Source organism: Lonchura striata, chromosome 3, assembly GCF_050655825.1.
Source record: "Lonchura striata isolate lonStrDom1 chromosome 3, ASM5065582v1, whole genome shotgun sequence".
In the NCBI taxonomy this organism is placed as follows: Eukaryota; Metazoa; Chordata; class Aves; order Passeriformes; family Estrildidae; genus Lonchura; species Lonchura striata.
Genome location: NC_140705.1, coordinates 41,281,557 through 41,302,951, shown reverse-complemented (window position 1 = coordinate 41,302,951; position 21,395 = coordinate 41,281,557). Strand labels below are relative to the sequence as shown.

Here is a 21,395-nt window from a genome sequence, read left to right as displayed (position 1 = left end):
CTGCGTATTTCTGTTCTGAAAAATAGTTCTGTAGCTTAGGTACTTGCAGGTTTTCTGTTTCAGATTGCTAGCATTACCATTATTATTACCACTTGTATTGATAAAATCGTTTAACAGAAAACCAAATTTTATTTTCTGTAAATGAGAAATCCTGCTTCAGTGCTTTCATAGAATAATTTTTCTGTAAGATTAAACGTGAATCTTGGCATAAGTTGCACTGTGCTTACACAGCTACTCTGTGTTGTCTGCAAGGTGCAAAGACTTTATTAGCCATAATTTAATTACTAAAGAAATCTTTGATTAGGAATCTCAGTGTTTGGCGAGACAGTTACTTCAGAACTGACATCCTGTCTTTGCAGGTAGTATGAACATTGCTAATGACTTTGCTGTAAAGAAAGCGAATAACTTAGTGGTTAATAAGAAGTAAGACAGCAGTCCTACGCATACCACCTCTCTTTTTTGATTTGACTAATAATGTACAGGCAGGGTCTTAAGGATTAGTGTACCTGGCTTAGTCTTTTATTATATTGCATTTGAGTCCTTTGTAAATGCTGAAATAGGTTATGTTTTTCTCAAAAGGCATGTTTAGTGTTTCCTTCAAAAACATTTGGGAGAATGCTTCAGATACAAAATGATCCAATATCCACCTTGAGGCTTATTGAAACCCTTTTTTGAAGGAAATCAGCATTAATTATGAAGGATAATATGGTGTTGAGTGGCTAATAAACATCCAGTTATTTAGAACTGGGGGATAATACAGTATTTGAGGCATTTGTTTAGTTGTCTGTAAATATGGTGATTTGAGCTATTTGAACACATCACTGTGAGACTTAAAAACCTTGTAATGGCCAGTAGTTCACACTGCGGGCTTTATCCTTGTATGCGCTTGCTGTTCACTACAAGAGCATGTTACAGAGACTTTTTTTACTACCATGTGCAAGTTCTCCAGCATGCTCTTAGCCCAGCAGTTACACAGTTGTGTATTATACATATATTGTTATAGCGCTTATATTTGCTGAAATGCATCCCCTGTCCTCACAGCCATCCTCAGTGAGATGCAATGTGTGTTACTTAGCTGTCATTAACTCAAAGTTTTTTCTTTCTCTCACTTACCTATTTTTTTTCATCCTGCCTTTCCTTCCTCTGACCACCTACATCCCTATTCACCTTCCATACATCTCTTCCTTTAGTCACAAGCCTTTGTGGAACAGAGTAAGATGAAACCCCTGAGGTTGTTTTCAACCTCTGTTGATGGCACAGTGTAGCAGGGGCACAGAGAGCACCCTATTAAACTTAAAGCAAAACTAAACAAAATTACACCTCCACCATCTCCATCTTGTATTTGTGGATTATGTCTAGTGTTTAAATGAACACACATGTTACCTATGTTGAAGTTGGAAATTTGCTTACAGTACATCCCCACATGTAAGGCAAGTCTCAAAGTTTCTGTTGCTTGGGATACAGTTTATCTCTCTCTGCAGGGAACTTAAGGCAATGAGGTGTAGAACTATACAAACATTTTTTGGTTTAACAACTGAATTACATTTTGTGTTCTTGGAAAAGGAAGATGAGTTATTCTGAAGAAAGGGTTGTTTTAATTTTTTTTCTTTTTAAACAACAGCAATCCTAAGTAACTATCTCAAAGTACATGTTAAACGAACACATTATTGAGCCAAGCCACATGTTTGGCATCATCCCAGAATAGTATCAGGCATAATCACAGGAAATGGTTCTCCAGCTGATGCAAGCAGGCATTATGCTGAGGCACATGTCTGAATTTTGGTATTCACTGAGGTGAATATTGTGGGTTAGGAAGCCACTGTTTCTTCCTGAGTACATATTCCTTAATCTTGCTGTTGCCCTTTTAAAGATTGACGCAGACTTGACTGGAGATCAGTAATTTTTGACCCAGACAACTTGAGAGAATTCTAGGGTGGTGTCTGGGTCTTTTGTAGAAAGTGAGATGTCTGAAAGCATAGTTGTTACTACATGGGGCAACACTGTTTGTAAAGATGCAAAATACGAAGTCTGAAAATACTATTGTTTTAGTGTCATGCTTTTGCCCACTATTTCTAATTAATGTCCCAGACATTATTAAACCACTGTTATCCCTGACTAACAACTTTGATGTTAGGTCTGTATTTGTACTGCTGGCATCAAACATGCTTGGATAAGAAATGTTATTGAATATAATAAAAATGTTCTCAGAGGTCCAAAATACCTTTTTTATCTAATGGTTTCATTTTTTTCTTTAAAGTGTTTTCTTTGAAATATTTCTCCCTTGATGTGTATGATGTAGAAAGGATATATGCTGAGTATAATATGTTGTTTGTATTTTTTTTAAATATCAAGTCTTATTTGTAAATAAAATATCAGATTTACCTTTGTGTTAATGAAGCTGGTGAAGTTAATTGTAGCCATTCTAAAATGTGTTCATATCAGTAAAATTTAATGTTTGAGGGTTTATTTTTAGTCTTTTTATGCAGAAGTATAAAGTAAAATATTGTATTTGTTGATAAATGGTCTCACTGTTTGAATTATATATTTAAAATGTAAAAAAAGTTACTTCACTGTCCCTTTAGCTTTTGTATAGCTTGGTGGGTGTGATATCTTTTGCCCTTCTAGTTTCTTTTCAATTTGAAATGTTTCCACTTCTTCGAGTGAAAGAGAAAATGCCGTTTGAAATACTTTGTGGTCAATAGCAGCCTGCTATTCACTGCCAATGTCTGAAGCCTCTTTTTCTTTATAATGTTCTTTGAATTAGATTAGTTACTAGTAATAACTTCTTTAGGTTTTATAAATTGCAGGCTTACAGAGACAACAAGAAACTTATTAATAGCTGGAAGAATTATAGGTAATATAGGCAAAGTCTGGGAACATGGCTTAATATTCCCTAAATACTTTAAACAGAATGGCTGCTGTGAAGTCTTAAAGGATAAATAAAAAGTAAAATATTATACACTACAGAAGCTGGTAGTTTAGGATCATGTAACTGTGGATTTTACCTGTGATTTTTAGCTGTGTTAATGCTATGTTATTCCATTCTTTGTAAGGAAAGAAAGATTTCTGTTCAATTTGAACATTGACATGCCTGATCTGAGCATTCACCTTCTCTTAGCCCTACTGTGCAGCTGGCTTGATCTGTTAGAGAGCATAGGAAATCAGTAAATTTCAAAAGGATATGTCTTTTACAGTAATCTCTTTAATATTTCAGCAAAGAGAAAGAAATGGTTCTCTTATTTGCTTGTATTAGAAACATAGGAAGGCCAGGACTTGGACGAAAACCTAAGTAGCTGTTGAAAATATGAAGTGGAAGTTTTTTCTAGTAATTTTTGTTACCTTTGTGGTATTGCTAGAAATTTTTTTAATCTTTCACTTTAATGAGTAAAAACCTGCTGAGATTATGATTCATGTTTACTTTCAAACAATAAACTTTGAGTTGTTGCTTACCTGAACTCTGAGTATAATCTGTCTTTATGTTTTACTTTTTCCTATAGTTTCAGTGTTAAAATCACGCTTGTTTTTAAAAGAAGCAAAATAGTTACTTTAAAAGTTATTTTCTCTCATCTTCATAAAGCTTTAGAAGGGTGGATATTGCTCTTTTTGATTTACAAACAGGCTTGGTGGAAAGTTAAGTGTTTTTTAAAAAGGCAGGAAATAAGATAGTTCTAGGAATCATTAGCAGAATGCACCCAAAATTTCCTTACTTGATTGGGGGTAGGGGAGGAGAAGAAATCTTTTTACCATGTAAAGTTGCAGTGATACAAGGGTAAAATTCCCCATTGTATTTGTCCTATGGAAATTTAGATTTAAGATAGTACCTTTCTCATACTTTTTTTTAGGGGGAATGGGCAGAAGGACAGCAAAAGTTCATCTTCTAATGTGGGCCCTGGTAAAGAGGATTTAACTGCTGTTACCTTTTATGTCCTTGTTTCAAAACTAGGCAGATCTTAGCAGGATCATTTGGTAGTTCAGATGTTTCAGGTCCACTTGTGAGCAAACAGATACATTTCTCTCAAATCAGAAGGAATTAGTTACCCTTATGATAGCTATGGAACGATGAGGAGTAGCTGATCCACTCTAAAGGCAGTGTAATGTGGGCAGATATCTACATAAGGAGGCTTTATGTGAAAGCAGGTAATGTATTTTTTAAAAAACAAATATAAATTTACACTGCATCTTATAGGGCCACTAAATTTTTGATTTAGTGTTCAGAGCTGGCTCTAATATGTTGCAGAATAATAGCCAAAGTTTCTAAGTTTTTCCTTGTTTTTCTGTGTTAACAGTGGAGTAATTAATTGTACTAGCTGTTTTTTTTTCATTGGTGCCCTGCTGAGAGTGGGTGTTGTGTACCAGAAGCGAAGGGGGTGTGTGGTATTTGACTGTACATGGGATGCAAAAGCCTTGTGCAACTACTCTGCCAAACCAGCCCAATCAGACACCTGCAATTTCTGAAAGCACACAGGTGAGTGTGGAGCAGCATTTACTAGTACAAGATTAGGGTTGCATGGCTGGATTTGGTTCTTTGGCCATGCCTGGGGTCAGGACTGTGTGCCCTTTCTTATTTTCTGGTGTTTCAGATTTCTATTTCAGGAGCTGCTAATAAATAAACTGAATAAAGGAGAAAGAAATATTAATTTAAAATTCAGTTTCCTAATAAATGAACCTGCTGGAGATATGTTGAAATTTATAAGTGTGTGTGAAAAGTGAACTTTTTATAAGTATATTCTAACTTCCATAAATTACTGTGCATGGTACTTCAGAAAGGACAATTAAAGCAATATTAAAGTATGTTGTTATATTTTTTGATAAAGGCACATAACACTAGAAAAAGGAAAAAGGTATTTCTAGTAGAAAATACTAGAAAAAGGTATTAAAATGTAGGTATAAAATAAATAGGTAAAATGGACCCAATCGCTCTAATAGCTAATGGCAGTTCTGTCATTAGAAGATTATGAGAGTGATGTACCCTTAAAGTCTGGACACATTACTTTCCTTCTAATAATGGTGGCTATAATGTTTACAGACTATTTTCACTAGGAGCTATGCTGGTATGAGTTACATGTCATATATTCACTGCATATATCAAAAGAGCTGCAGTGGTGTTTGGCTCTGTCTGCTTCTAGGCTTGAACACATACTCTCGTTGCCCTTCACAGTTAAAGATTTTGTATTTTCAAATCTTGTAGCTTCATTGTAATAACATTTGTCTCCAAAATATCAACTGTTGTAAAATCATTCTGAAAAAGCATCTTAAGGCAAGGTGGGAAAACAAGTGGACTTGACAAGTCAGTGACATTTCTCTGTTTGTGACTGGAACACTGCATCTGGATTTCTTTTGTGCTTTATTGCAAAGCTGATAGCTAAAATACAAATGCAGTCATTAAATAAGGAAAAACATTAACGATAATTTGATGAAAGCAGAGAGTTCTGTACTGTATGACTGGGGGAGAAGTAATTCTATTAACTCTGTTACAAGTTCTTTAAATTCTGGATGGACGTTGATCTTCAGGCATACTAAGAATTATGCAGATCATTAGGTTTGTAATGGTATCATTAATTGTTTCAAAAATAATCTAAATCTGTATCTTATCTAATACCATCAGAAACTGTAGGTGTGTGTTACAGTTCATTAAACGATTCCGCTGTAGGCACCTTTTGAAACTAAGTAACTTTGAGAATAATTTCAGTAAAAGGCTTGGAAGTACAGTTTCAGTTGGAGAACAGCTGTGTTTTGGTGCATAGATATGAGCCTGTTCCACAGAGAAAATAAAACTGCATGGAAATAAGCTGTAGTTCTGAAGACAGTCCTGCTTTCTTCATCTGTAGTTCTGAAGAGAGTCCAGAGTGTGTGTGCACTCCCAGTTGTGAGATGAAAACATCCCAAGGCATAGTGTTTTCAGTTTTCTGGTAGCATTTTTAGTCCCTTTATCTCTTATAATAGTTCAGTGCTATGCTTTTGACAATCTTTATTTCCTGTCATAGTTTTCTTTTCCCTGTTTTGCTGGCTAAAAGTGGCTAAGCACTTGTCAAGAAAGATGCCTCTCTCTGCATCAGCGCCAGAGGCTGTTAATGACCTGAAAGCTCCCAGCATGGGCTGGCTCAGAGGAAATCTTCCCCTAGATTGTAATCACTGCTATTGGGAGCTAAAGTTCAGTTACACAGATTTCACTGTAATACTCGGTGTTAGGGGTGCTAAAGAAATAATTGCCACTTTGCCTCATTGCTGGTAACTTTTATTTAGGGAGGAGAGAAAAGAATCACCTGCTGAGTGACCTCTGCATGTTACCATTCCTTGCCTCTGCTCTGTGCCTTTAACCTCCTTTTATTTAATTTTGATTATCATTATTTTAAGAGATCTTTTTTTAACTGGCTTAATTGAAGTTCCAACTAAGTGGTGCTAGCTCGAAAAGGTCTTTTAAGTTCATGATGCAAGTTTGTATTTATAACATTAATAAAGCCATGTTATTTGTTTTGTTCTCATCTAGGTACTTGAAGTGGGATTTGATTTCTCATCCTATGGATCACTGAATGAGTAACAGATGGCCTTGCCTCGTCTTACAGGCGCTTTACGCTCCTTTTCAAATGTCACTAAACATGAGGATTACAGTGAAGAATTAGCTGACTTAACGGTAAAGCTTTTTTTCATTTGCAAAGCATAGCTATAGTAAGAATAATTTGTTTTCTTCATTTGCATTGATATTTTATAAGAGTAGGCAAGCAAGAAGGGCAGAGTATGTAAAATTTCCTGTACATTCCTTCATAGTGTCCTCACTCAAAGTCAAATTTGTTGTAGCTTTGTGATTTATACTTAGCTCTTACAATCATATGGCAAAGCTTGCTTGGTAGTGTTAATTTGTCTTTCAAGAAGTTGGGCAAGGTTGCTTTTAGCTCTGAGCTTATGTAGAGCTGGGAAGCCAAACTTTCCCCTTCTAATAGTAAGTTCGCTGAATTTAGGTACTTCTTTTGCTTCCTGAGGAGTAATGCATTAAAGCAATAGATGCCTTGTGGGAACCTGTGAAATGAACTGAAGTTGGGAACTGTAAATCTCTTGAAGTTGCAAGAGTTTGGTTTTATAGAGGATTTTGCTCTGGAAAGAGTAAATTAGTGAGAGGGTGTGTGTGCTTTTGTATATCCTTCTTTCATACATTCAGGAAAGAGTCTAAAGATCAGGTAAAAGGAAAAGTGCTTGCAGTCAGTACTATATACTGACTGAATGCAATTGGAAGGAATTGTTTTTATCTGGTGTTTAATTTTAAAAGAATTAATTTGAAATAAGTTTAAAAACCCAAATATTTTGCATTTTCAGACTAAAAGATCAAAACTACATGCCCAGTTGCTGAAGTCTGATCTTACTTGGAAGAAGATAATAAAGTTTGTTGATGACAATTTAGACAAAAAAGAATACCAAACTGTAAATGGTGATTTAAAAACTATCTTACAAGCTGCAAAACAAATAGGTATGTTTTTGTTCTCTAGTAGTCTAATAATACATTGTTTTATTTGGGGAGCAGGTTCAAGTTGCTTTCTGCCTGTAGACTTTACTGGTACAATTTTGGTTCTATCTTGATGCCAGTTTTGCCCTGTAATATCTTTGAAACTCCATTTCATAGACATATGCACAATTCCATCTTCTGTTTTATTTTAAGATTCCATTGTTACATGTATATTCTTACTTGTTTGATAGTATTGTTTTGTAGAGTGTGGTATGGTTTGTGATTGACAGTTCTTAAGCAAAACCACCTGTTCCTTTTGGAATAGCAGTACTCTAAGAAAAGAGCAATCCTGGTGTTGTCTGCTTTAATTCCATGTAATTGGTATCATGAAGAATTGGACTGCTGTGAAAGCAGATAAAAATATAAGAAATATTTCTGCTTGAAGTTTTTTGTGTTGGGGAGAGAAATAAAAAATATATTTCACTCATCTGGAATTAAACTTTTAATACTGAAATACATTATGGTAAAGAACGTGTGAAAATTTAGTTTTGATTGAAAATTTAGAATTGATTGACAGACTAAACCTAATATATGTTTTGCTTTTAGCAGAATTTAACTTCATCAGCTCATAAACTGAGTGCATGGCTCAAGCTCTTGCTCTCACATATTTAGGGATTTTTTGATTTTTTCTTTCAGTCTAATAGGTATATATCCTCCTTTTCTGATTGTTTTTCAAATATATTGAATAGAAACATTAGTAAAAAGAGAGAAATAATAAAAATAAATATATTTGCCTGGTTTTAGTACTATAGACCAGAGATTTTTATTATGGTACAAATGTTAACCTGCCCCACTTGCATTTCTATTTCTCAACCATGTTTTGGAAATACCTAGTAAATTGATAAAGAAATAAATATTTAAACACAGGCTTTCAAAAAAGGCTGGGCAAGTTATTAAAGTCCAATATGGTCGTAGTCATATGTGGTGGGTCTATGTGGTGGTAGTCAGTTGTGCTGTACAGTTGCAGAAGATGCCTGTTAAAATTGTTAATGATTATAAATGGCTATTGCTTTCTTCAGTCATCAGAAGTATATTTTTGAGTTATTTCTCAAATCACTGGCAAAAAGTTTTAAGCTCTGGTTAGTACTGTTAGTAGACTTTTAACCTCTTAGGGCTGGAATTTAAGCATGTGGCTGCTGTCTTTCTGAGGCAGGCCTCTGGAAAGGGCCACCTCTCTGCCCTAACCCAGGTACCTCTCCTTCAGTGCACAGAATTCAGCTGGCACTTGCAACACACAAGGCTTGAGGGAAAGTCAGGCAAGATAGGGATTGAGTTTGTACCAGCTGTCAGTGCATAGAGTTAGTAGGAGAAGGTGCAGTCTGTATTGATAAAATTGATTGAGAAAGGTGTTTTAAATAGCCACTGTGTTGTTTAATCACAAGTGGTACTGGACTAAAATGCTGGCTGGCAAACAAAACAAAATACCAAAAAGAGTAGCATCTAGTAGTGCATCTCTTGCCATCTTGTCTGATTTATTTTGTTGAGATGGAAGGAGTAGTATTTTCTCAAGAGATGCTTTCACAAATAGGAGATGTCGATAATAAAGGAGAAATACCACATAGTAAACCTAAGAGATTTTTCTCAAATCCTTCAATTTCTCTTTTAGTTCAGTAATATTTACTTCTGTTTTGAAACAATTGACTCTAAGTAATAATATGTATTTGTATGTTAGGAATGTATGAGTGAGCTTCACGCAGACAAACTACAAGTTTTTAGATGTAGGGGTTTTTTTTGTGATTTCTATACAACTAATGCTAAAAGGGAGAGGCTGAACCACTTTTTTCCTCTGAGAACTATTTAAGTATCTGTTTTATATGTGTGTATCTTTATGTCATGTATCTTCCATATGTAGGTATCTAATTATCTTGTAAATATCTCCTTGAACTTTTCAGATTTTCAGAGCACACCACAGGAAGATTCAAGCTAAATACTGAATTTGTAGCCACCTCCATTTATTTATAAATTACATTTCTAGCTACTCAGCCTTGTTCCATCTGCTTATGCTAAAATTTTTTTGCTCTTTTCTGTTAGGTTGTGGGGAAGAAACCCCTTGATTTTTCTGATGTTAAACCTAATCTAAGTTGAATCAAGTCACAAGTAAAAAAATTTTGTAAGTTGTCCTCATTTAAAATGAACAAAAGCCCCAGTATGCTGGCTGGTTTTGTTTAAGTTAGGCTTGGTGACTTTAAAAATTTTGTAGTAGTGACATACTGGTTCTTCACATGGAGTTTTCCTTATGTTCCCCTTGACTACCTTTGTGAATACTTGTGTGAGAAATGCATTCATGTTTTCATCTAATAATATATTGTTTGTTTGCATAACATGATATTTTGTAGATAGAAATCCAAATTCATACATTTATTTGCTTTAAACTTTTTGAGCAGTTTTTCTAAATTAGCACATACTCAGAAGTAATTCTATTGGGAATTACTAAGAGTTCAGTAATCCCCAGCTGAGTTCTGTATATTTATTCTGTTATGAATATTCAGATTAGGCAGTGAATAAATAGTGAGACAAAGTGGAAATTTGTTAACATTAAATAGCTTATAAATATACAATTGTGAGTTTAAGACCTCTAGCAAGTTTTTTTCTGTAGCTCAGAAAGATAAGAAAGCATTGGCAATTCTTACTATAAATTTTTAGTATGTAGAAGGATAATGAAGACAGATGCTTTATTATCATATACTTTTTATAATTCAGTACCTTCCAACAGTTCTTACTTGTGATATCTTTTACTTCTTTTGTTATCTCTTCTGATGAGACTTGTGGCAAGAATTTGAATACATAATGAATCACTCTTGTTATTAAGTGTATTAAATTACATTTGTTTTTGTTAACAGTTGGAGCTGAGAACGGACAAGAAGCAATTGAAAGTGGAGCTGTTTTTCTTTTTAAGACGTTTCATGGGAAAGAATGTGTTGGCCATGATGAGACAAAGGTGATCAAGCAGATGTTTGGGCCATTTCCATCATCATCTGCTACTGCAGCTTGTAATGCCACGTCTCGGATTGCTTCTCACTTCCCTGAAGAACAGCTTAGAGCCCTCATGCAGTTGGCTGAAGAGCAAAATGGTGGTAACAGAGTTTTGTTTGGTAAAAATATAGTGTTTTCATTTGACATGCATGATTTGGATCACTCTGAAGAGTTGCCTGTGAATGGTGAGACTGATATGCAGAAAAATATAAGCTTAGATTATAACAAATTTTTGAATAACCAGATGAATCACTTACAAAACTACTGTGATGAGAAATCTAATATCAAATCTTTGGAGAAAATAGATGATTCTTTTTTATGGTGTGAAGTTGGAAAGTACCTGAAGGAATCTCAAGGAGGTAACCCTGGAGGACCAACAACAGAAGATCTCTGCTGCACTTTGTATGAGATCCTTGCTTCCACCAAAAGTGCTGATGAACTTCAAAATGAGGTACACTAGCACATTAACTGTGCTGCATATATTTGAATGCCACAGAAATATACAATAATTTCATTTTAGTTTATGCCAATATACTTTACCCAACAGTTGTCTATGCTTTTTTTAAATTCTGTCTTGAGAAAAGTCTTATGACAGCATCATCATGTACCAGGGAGAAGGATACAGCATCAGTTTAATCTGAATAATGTTTTTCCCCACAATGGACAGGATATTTTTTTTTGGTGGCCATTTGCTCAGAGTCTCTATTCTTTCTTTTTAAGCAGAACGCAGTTTACACAGCCTATAAAAGTGTGAGGAAATTGCAAAGACAAGCTGAACTTTCTTGGGCAGGTTTCATCTCCAGTTTCAGAGCCTCCCTGTTGCTGGAATGCTGAGCCAGTTGTGCTACTTTAAAATTTCGTCATATTATGTCTGTTTCTGGTGATGAGGAAAGGGGGTGGCTGGGTTTGTTACAAAAAGGATAGAGAAAATGTGAGGGAGCATGAACAGTTGGCTTGAGTTGAAAGATAAAGCATAGCAGTAGAAAGGGGAAAAAGCATGATTAAAGCCTGGAGAAAATGTTTTCTAGAGATGTTTTCAAAAGAGATTATTGGATTAATCTAGGCAAGGGAGAACTGGTTTTGAGTGGGATAGGGGAAGAATTCCTGTTTACTTTATTTTTCCTAACTTAGTTGCTTTCCTTTCCTGAAAACATCCAGTACTAAAACTCTGAAACTAATTTTTCAGAAAGAATAAATTTTCAAATTTTCTACAGAAATGCAACTGATAGTAGGAATAGGCAATCCTGTGAAAGACACTATAGTGAAAGTTTTCAAGAATTTTGCCATTGCAGTTGCAGACTTTATTCTTCTTAATAAAAATAGTAGGAGATAGAGAAGAGAACTTGTATACTTCATTTTAGGTTTAGATAACTATCTATGGATATCTAATGTGTAATGGTATAGTTGCTGAAGCCATATTATTGTTTTGTTTGGTAGTCAGTGGACCACATTTTGGCTGTCCTTTGAGCTTTCTGGATATGGATGTTTTCTTACAGGTCCTAAATATAAATGGAGGTTGATCTAATTTCTTCTGCACTGAAATATGTTTGAAAAATAATACCTTAATGCATGACTGCGGACAGTTTCGTACTTTAAGTGGTCATATTGAGTGAAGACATGAAAATGGAAGACTGAACAGGTCTTGGATAGGAAGATTGAATAAAAAACTTGTATGTCAAATGAAACATGAAAGAAGTATATTTGTCAAAGGATCTGTAGTTTATTAATTGTACAGAGATAAAGATTTCAGGTTTTTTTGTCTAGATCAGTGACTGAAGACATTTCCAATATCATTATTGGGTATGCAGAAATAATTCCATACTTCTACATAATGCCTACTTAATGCCTAAGTTTAATTTGTAAAATGTTAAAGAAAAAACTCTAAACCTTTGGCTTTAAGCAAGAAAAAATAACTCTTTTTTTTTTTTTTTTTTTGCAAATTTATGATCATAATGGATTGCTAAATCAATTGGCAGAAAGTTCAAGCTATCCGTTTTTATGTAGGTCACCAATAAAGACTTCCTTTCCATTAGTTTCTGGAACAAAGAATTCTTGGGAAAATATCTGATTTGATGACTTTATAGAAGTTTTAATTTGATAATATGAAAAATTGTTTGCCAGTGAACTGAAAACTAACTTAGCAAGAATAGTTTCTTCAGTTTGCATCACTAGAAAGGAAAAGGATTTCTTCTCTGAAGTGTCTGAAAACAACATTTTATTTTTGATTTTTAAAACTTCCTAGTAATAAAAGAAAGATCTCCACATTCTCATTATTTTGGCACCTTTGTTACCTTTTCTTGCAACAGTGTTATTTCATTATTCATTGCACAATGTGGGGGTCAAGGCAGGAGTACAACAAACTTGAACCTGATCACCTTTTGTTAAAAGCTAGCTGGCACTTGAATTGTGCTCCCTGTAGGCATAGTCATGACTTGAACATGTCTCCTAGGCTTTGGATTTTACTATCACTTAGGGATATTTTTTTTTCTTATTACAGTAATTTTGTTGGTGCCATCATTAAGAGCAGATGATGCTTTTAAACATGATGATAACCCATTTCTAGAACTAGGTCAGGGGCTTGCCATCTTACATTTCTTAGTGGTATGAATACAGGCTAAAGTATCTGTGAACTACTAAATGTCTGTGAACTACAAAATATATTTTTTCTTTATAAGCAAACAAAAAACCCCAAAAAAACAAAACAAAATAAAAACAAAACAAACAAAAATAATTTAAAAAAAAACCCAAAGAAACCTATTGATATGAAAGGATAATTCTTCATAAATAAAAATCCAGATCTATATGCAAAGTTTTTGTGCTTTAAAACAGGAAGATGTTTTAAACACTGTCTCTTTATTATTAAACAAGAAAAGAACATGATTGTTGTGATGATATTGGCAAGTGGACTCTGTAAGACAATTTCATTTGATCCTTAAGCAAATTTTATTGAGGTGCCAGATCACATTAAGAATATTAGCAGTTTAGATAATTTATGGGGTGGCATCCTGTTTTGGGTTGTTTTTTTGCAGTGTATGTATAGGCACACATATATGCTATTTAGGTTTTTATTTACTTAATGAGCTCTACAAGGAATTGAAATGAATTGCTTTCTCCAGCAGTGTATAGCTTATGTTTAAAATGGTTGGCAAGGTAGAAGAAATACTTTGTTCTTTGTTTTCACTGTTTGAGAACATTCCACTCTTCCTTTGGGACAGTTTGTTTATCTGGCATATCACTGGTGACTCTTAATTAGAGGAAAGTTGATTCTTATGATTGGAGTGATATGGGAATTATAACTTATTTTCTAAGTGTTTGGGACATGTGCTTTTCATTGGGGACATAAAGTCTAGTAAAGCTAAATGACAGCTACACACTTTTCACAGTGTGTCGGGTTTTGTTTATGAGCATATGTATTTTGTTGATGGCAATGATGTGGTAACAACATCATTATTTAAAAAGAAGAAGAAAAAGCCAGTAACCAACTACAGAGTTTGGCCAATAACTATTGTGGTTTTTTATTTTTATATTTGATTAAAACTCAGTATTCAATGCATTCCTCAATTTCTGGGAGCCCTCAGTTTCTAGTGTATGATGAATGAAAACTGGAGACATCTGAGAGCATTTTATCAGCTTTGCCACCTGGCACTTCTTAGGGTAACTAGGAAAAAGTTGGAAGAGTTTAGTCCCTCTGATTAGACTATGCTATTCTTAGAAGACGTGTCTTTCTTCTGTGATCTCTTGTCTAGTTTATCTACAAAATTTTTCAGAATTTTGTTTTGGAAATACCTGTCTCTATTTTTACACTAAAGCACAGGTACATTATCCCTTTATCATAACAAAACAAGAAGATATTTCCCGTAGAGATAAAATAACTAGGGGGAAAAAGGAGATGCAATCAGAATTAATATCTTATTAATACATCATCCATTATGAAAAATTGTGCATTTTATTCTTCTTGGGACAATGCAAGAACTTTGCCCAAATAAAATTAAGAATATTTAATGTAGCAAATTAGATTAAATGGTCTTTCCCAGACAAAATCACTTTAAGTGCTGTATAAATAACTAGAAGAACACTAGGCTAAGATATGAAACAGCAGAACTGTTTCAAGAAAACTACATTGAAGCAGTAGTTTAAATATTATGTAGTAGTACATAGATATACTTATCTCTCTATATATGGGCACTTAATTGCCCACTTAAAAGCCAAGGCACAAGGCTTTCATCTGCTTTGTATTAGAAACTGTTTCCAGCTCTGTGCATTAAAAGGTTAGCATGTACACATACTATGGCATCCAGGGCTTCTATCAGTAAATACAATCCAGCTGCATTGCAAATTGTCATGGTGTGAAGCAAACACTGTTTCTTTGTTTCATTCCTAAAAATAATTCAGTATTCATCACTTCTACTGAAAATGTGAGATACCTTTTCTTCCTTGTTGTCATAAGCACCTGAGAATAGTCAGGTAGTAAAAACTATAGTAAGAGGCCATAAGGTAGTAATTTGGAGCTTGAGGATTCTCAATCCTTTCTTCAAGGCTGAAAAACATTAATTTCAAATCAAAGTAGAACTGAAATCAGAAAAGTACAAGTTGTGTAATACAGGTTTATATGATGAATAAGAAGAGGTCAGAGATGTGCTGTGAGTTGGGCAACACATCTTCCTATATTCCTTCTTATTTCAGTCCAGTAATATGCTCTTTATTAGAGCTAAAAGGTTATTACTTTATTGCTGAAATTGAGTTATTTTCATACTTATTTGAAAATGGAAGTCAATAGATTTTGTTTTAACATCAAGTAGGAATTGTTTTTCAGTGTGTTTATGTGCCTCTGAATGCTTGATGTAGCAACAATTGTTTAGACAGTTTTCCCCAGTCTCTTCTAAGTGGATCCCTGTTGTTTCTCAGGCTTCTGCATCTAAGTTTTCTTTAGCTGCCTTTATCACTACTAGCAAGATAATGATTTTTTTTTCCTCCACATGAGTTCATCTACACTGCTTCTGTTGCCTCACCTTAATCCCACCACAAATGTCTGCCCATATGCTTTGTTGGTTGAACCTGTAGATGCTCATGGGATCAAGAACAAGGGAAGCTTAACTAATTTGTCAATTCACTGAACTGGTAGGAAGTTCTTCTGTCTCTGCCACCAGCCTTTTTGCAAAAGTACAGGAGAGTAAAGGAAAGCAAAATCTGTTTAAACTTTCACAGAATCTAGAAGGCATATTTTCTCTCACAGATACAGTATCTTAAACTGAGGAAGACTCATTAACAAAAGAATGTGGGAAAATTTGTCCCAGCTTCAGCTGCCCTGAAGACTGCTCCAGAGTCTTGTTGCCTGGGTATTTAAAAAAAACCCTTGTTTTCTGATTTTTTACTTTATGCAGGGCTGGTTTTATGATCACTTTTCCTGTGCTGTTATACAATTATTCTTTTTTTTTTTTAAGCAGTTTTAAAAATTAACACCAAAGAACTGCGCTTATAACTTCCTTCCCAGATGATGCTGTGCCTTTTAAACACTTCCTTTCCTTTCATTTAGCCTTCAGGCAGTTCCTTGCCAACTTTTAATTCTTGTATTAATGCTCATCTTCACAAGTTTAACAAGTCCTCATTCGGAAAATTGCTATGTTTTAAATGAAGTCCAGATGTGAGACAACTGCTATTTATTCATTTTCTATAATAAAGTGCTAGACCAATTGATGTTTCATGAGTATACATATGCTATGCTGATGCCATTTGCCAGTTACCTGAATGTCTTTTTGATTATTTCCCAAATATATCCCTTTAAATGATCTCCAATCATACTTACATTTTCTTATACAGTGTGTTATTGCCCTTATAGATATGTGATCCCTGGCCTACAATTTCATGTCAGTTTCTGAAGATTTATGAAAGATTACACTGCACTCAAGCTGTTTTAACAGTGAACTCTGATTTGGTTCCTAGCTTCAGTGCAATCATTTTTTTATCTTTAACCACTTTATCCTTATATACAAAATAATATTTTAAATGTAGAAAAAGTTGAATTGTCATTTTAAAATTGAACAGAATTAAAGTATTGTTAGCAACTTTCAAGAGTCAAAATTTTCCTTTCAAAATGGAAATTTGTACTATATTAAGGGACCTAGATAGTGAAGTCTGCTGGTCCATGGAACTCAAAATGGAAAACATGTCTGGTCACCTGCAAAGGAAAATACACTACAGTTATTTCCTGATGTATGGACATGAGCTAATAAATAAAATCATAGGTCCCTACATTGGAAGGGACCTCAAGGATCATTTGATCCAACCGTTCCTGGCAAAGGCATGGTCTAGAGAAGATGGCTCAGCAGCCTGCCCACCTGAATCTTAGAAGTGCCCAATGCTGGGGAATCTACCACATCTCTGGAAAGAGTATTCCAATGACTGATTTTTCTCATTGTGAAAAATCTGCCTCTTGTGTCCAATAACAATCTTTCCATCATTAATTTGTACATATTGCCCTATCCTTTCCACAGGAATCCTTCTAAAGAGAATTCTTGCATCTTCTGTGCAAGGCACCCTTCATGTGCTAGAACACATTGATGAGGTCTCCCCTGAGCTTTCATTGCTCAAGGCTGTACAAACCAGTTCTCTCAGCCTTTCCTCACATGGCAGGCTTCCCAGTCCTTGGATCATATTTGTGGCTTTTCTCCTGACCCTCTCTAGCCTGCCCACATCTTTTTAATGTAGAAGGGACCAAATCTGAACACTGTTCTAGGTGTGACCTGGCAAGTCAGGAGTAGAGTGGGAAATGGACTACATTTTCTGTGCTGGTAATGCCCTTGTGATGCCACCCATCATCCTGTTTGCTTCTTTGCCACAGCAGCAGTGTTCACTCATTGAGCTTGTTGTTCACCAGGACCCCCAGCTCCACTTGTACAGGTGTGCTCCTCAGATGGATAGATCCCAGCCTGTGCTGCACTCCTGGGCTATACTTTTCCTTGTTGAACTTGATAAGATTAATGTATTTCAATGTGTTTTCTTGGTACTTGGAAACTAAGCAGTATTTCATAAACTAGATATCCTTCAGCCTGCAGCAATTATACATTGTTTTTAAAAATTATTCCTATCTAAACCAAAATCAGTAATGGCAAAATCAGATTTGGCAGTAGCAGTAGCAGCCTTCCACAGCAGATTCCAAGTCATAGGGCACATCAGTCACAGTAAACTGGGACTGGTCAGTGTTGTTAGTTCTGAGCAGAATGGTACCTAAAGAGCTTGACAGACAATGGATAATATTTTAATGGCCCTTCAGGTGTAGTTGACTTTTTTTTTTCCAGAAAGCTTTTTATCTTTTAATATTGAATAGTATGTTACTCTGAAAACCGTTGGGTTGATAAAGGTGGTAAGACCCCTTAAATTTTCCTGCATAATGCTCACTGTTATGTTTGCTGGATGTTTTGCAGGAAAATCTGTACTTGGGTGTTTCAAAGTGCTTGCAAGAAAAATTGTATGCTGTACAGCTGGGTAAAAAGCACCTTCCCCTAGCATGATTGTCTTTCAAAAAGCCCCACAGTTCTTAGATTACTATCACTTATTTATCTGATGCTGTCTCCTCTTATTTTTATTACACACCCTGAATCTGAAAAGGTTTTAATTAAAAAAATGTTGACACTTCATTTCACATGGTAGTCTGATCATAACAAAATGTGTTTCTAAGCTGACTTAGTTCAGTACTTGCCTCTTAATCTGAAGAATATATGGATTCACATACCTTTTCACTTTATTATTTACAGTATTTTATTCAGAGGTATACTTGGTTTGGTTTGCTTATAAAATGGAGAACAAACACAAAGCAAAAGCAATGAAAACTGCCTGTAGTTACTACTTAAATATTAGACTTTGTTAATTAATATCACATTGCTATGCATTATTGGCTTGACTTTGAGCAGTAGGATGAATGAATAAAATCTGAGAGGTGTAGAGTGCTGTCATCTGGTCCTGCTGGACTGAGGCCAGCAAAGAGCCATTGGGATGATGAAGGAACTGGAGCATCTGACATTCCAGAAGAGACTGAGAATGCTGGTGTTGCTCAGCCTGGAGAAGGGAAGTCCTGAGAATCTGATCAGACCTGGTGGTGAGAGTGTAGTGAAATTGGAGCCAGACTTCTCTTGGTGATGCCCAATGGCAGAACTAGAGACAGTGGACATAAATTGTATTACAGGATATTCCATGTAAACATAAACTTTTTTGTCACCGTGAGGATGGTCAGACACAGGAGCAGTTTGCTCAAGAGGTTATGGAATCTCCAGCCCAGGAGACTAGATCATTTCCAGAGTTTTCTTCTAACCTTATCCATTCTATGATTCTGTCATTTCAAATGATAAAATAGAGGTAACTGGACAAAATTTGTATGTTATAATTACACCTAATTCTATATTAATTTAAATTTTCATTTTCCCTGATTAATTTCTTACCAAAAAATCAATCCCTTCCCTAATATATTTGTGTGTATTCAAACTAAAAGCTTGTTGTTTTGTAAAAAGTTTGTTATTAGTAGAATCTCATAATTAGCAAATGGAGTATGCCTCTTTAAATACTTATATTTTAACCTTATGTGTAACTTAATGAATTATGGTATACAGGAAATAAATAGTCCTTGTGTTGCTAGTAATCTCAATTAGGTTTTAAAGTGACCTTAATTTCAGATGTGTTAATTTGGTCTCCTAAATTAAGTATCTATCTAAATAACAGACATTTGTTGTCCAGAAAAATCATCCATTTAGTTTGTTGCATTAAACAGGAATCTGTAATGGTCATTATTCTTATAAGAGAATATTACATAAAGTCTTAATTCATATGACTAAATTTCTAATACCTTTTAAAAGCCTGACATTATTTATGTGAACATTTAAATTTCTTTTTCTGTGTGTAAGCTAAGACAAATGAAAGACTCTGAGATGACACTGAAATACAGTTCAATAAGGAGTGTATTTTAGAGCTCATAAGGCAAACCAGCTACAAAATAACTTTGTAATTCCTACAGACTGCATACACTTATTCACTCCTTCAGATAAATGAATGGAAGAGCTTATACAACATTGCACAACATCACAAGCATTTGGTTTTAGAATAAATCTCGGAAAGTGTGTGTAGGTTTTGTTTCCAGCTAGTGACTTAGGGGGCTTGTCAGTAGCAAGCACTGCAGACACTGTTCTCTCTTTACATCTTGCTTATTGCTTTCTAGTGTAACATTTGCACATAAAAACTTACGTTTTAACTGGTATCCAAAAATCTGATGACCTGAAAAATACTTAGCTTACATTTCTAAACCTGAATTCAGTTCAATAATTCTCAGGTTTGTATTGCGAACAATTCCCTGAGAAGTCTGAATATGTAATTTATGTTAAGAGCTCTGAATTCTTTACAGTTCACCTTATAGCATGGACTGTGAAAAGTACTTCAGCATTTCATGTTTTTGCAGAAAAGTTTTTTCTTCAGGTGGTAGTTTTGTGATCATTTATCTGACATGCTGTGCAGACCTGAGCAAAAGTGCTTTCAAGAAACAGGCTTCACTGTCTGTGCACAATACAATTGGCTCTGACTCAATATTTGCCTAATATTATCACTTCGCTCACAGGGCAAGTGGAGCTTGTTTGCATGTTCTCCATAGCCATTTCCCTAGTTACAAACTGACCTTCACCATCAGAAAAGTGTAGTGTGCAGGTGTGAAAGTGGATGTTTACATTGCTTTTCTTAAGCAAAATGGGACCTGAAGTGTCAGCTTCTTGCTGCTTAGTAGAATGCCAAGTTTTGGACTTTACAAAGGCTTGGATCCTCCAAATGCTCTGATATCGGAAACTCAGTTTTACCTGTCACTAGCTCGGCACATCAGTGTAATTGTGTATGCTTCATTGCTCCCAGAGGGTCATCTGTTCCCTGTCAAAGCCAAAGCTTGGCTTTTCTGCTGCTCTTCTCTTCTGGCATATGCCTCCAGCCACAGCTACTCTAATTCATCTGAAGCAAAACCAAAAGTGCTCTGAGACCCCTGCACAAGGCTGCAATTTTCCCCACACAGTTTTCATTTAGCCGCTATTAGGGGAAGAAAGTCAACTTTGATGTAAAAATGCAATTTGGAAGAACTTGAGGACAATATAAGTAAAGTTAATGCATAATTTTTAGAAAATTTAGTGGGAAGCACTGTCTGAAATATAATAAATTGCATTATGTACTGAAGCATAAGTAAACAGTACACTTTGTTAGGTAATGAGAAAATTAAATTGGCCAGAAACTGAAGTCAGTGGTGAAATGGCTGATGTGACTGTCCAAAGTGTAAAAAATAGGAAAGTTTAATCTATTTTAAAATAATAATTATTTGCATGTAAACTCAAAGACAAAACCTCTGGGATAAAATATGAGCATCATTAAAATCACTTGGAGATTTTTTTTCCTTGATTTCAGGTGGGTTTTTTTACTACTTGTACTAGTCTGTGCTTGTGTTTTAACTTATTTTACAGAGGTGATTTTTGAACCTAGCTGGTATTATACACCCACAGCCAACAAAATATCACTGTTACAAAATAAGATTGCACTAACATGTATTTCTACATTGCTTTGAAAAATTTTGCCACTTAGAAGATGTTATGGTGCTGTGGCATTTTTATGAGACTTTCCCACAGAGGAATTGGGTATCTGGTTACACATTGACTGGTTAAGCTAGTTAAAATGGTAAAGAGTAGTTTATCTGCTGAATTTTACACTGTTAATAAAATAGTAATGAAAAACTGCTATAAGCAGGTGTTGTAATAACTACATAAACCATTTAACAAACACTGAATACTTGTGTGAACAGAGGATAGTCATACAGCAAGTTTTTGTTCAAAAAGCAAAATAGATTTCATGGGTTTATAAAAAAGCTTTGCCTTTGGTTTGGAGCACAAACAATTTTTTTAATGAGCTATCATATTATGGA

At 34.9% G+C, this 21,395-nt stretch overlaps 1 protein-coding gene across 5 annotated transcripts in view; it reads left to right on the top strand.

Annotated features, from left to right (window-relative positions):
- ASCC3 (activating signal cointegrator 1 complex subunit 3) overlaps positions 1 to 21,395 on the top strand; it is a 249,939-nt gene that overhangs the window by 8,330 nt on the left and 220,214 nt on the right. For 4 of the 5 annotated variants that reach the window (XM_085574922.1, XM_085574920.1, XM_021533823.4 and 1 more), the window contains exons 2-4: positions 6,488 to 6,631; positions 7,309 to 7,459; positions 10,336 to 10,919. In XM_085574922.1, the coding sequence (XP_085431048.1) occupies positions 6,542 to 6,631; positions 7,309 to 7,459; positions 10,336 to 10,919 (825 nt within the window). In that variant the 5' untranslated portion in view covers positions 6,488 to 6,541. Of the gene's footprint in view, positions 1 to 4,329; positions 4,466 to 6,487; positions 6,632 to 7,308; positions 7,460 to 10,335; positions 10,920 to 21,395 lie in introns of those variants that run through there. The other variant, XM_085574919.1, reaches the window with a different exon arrangement.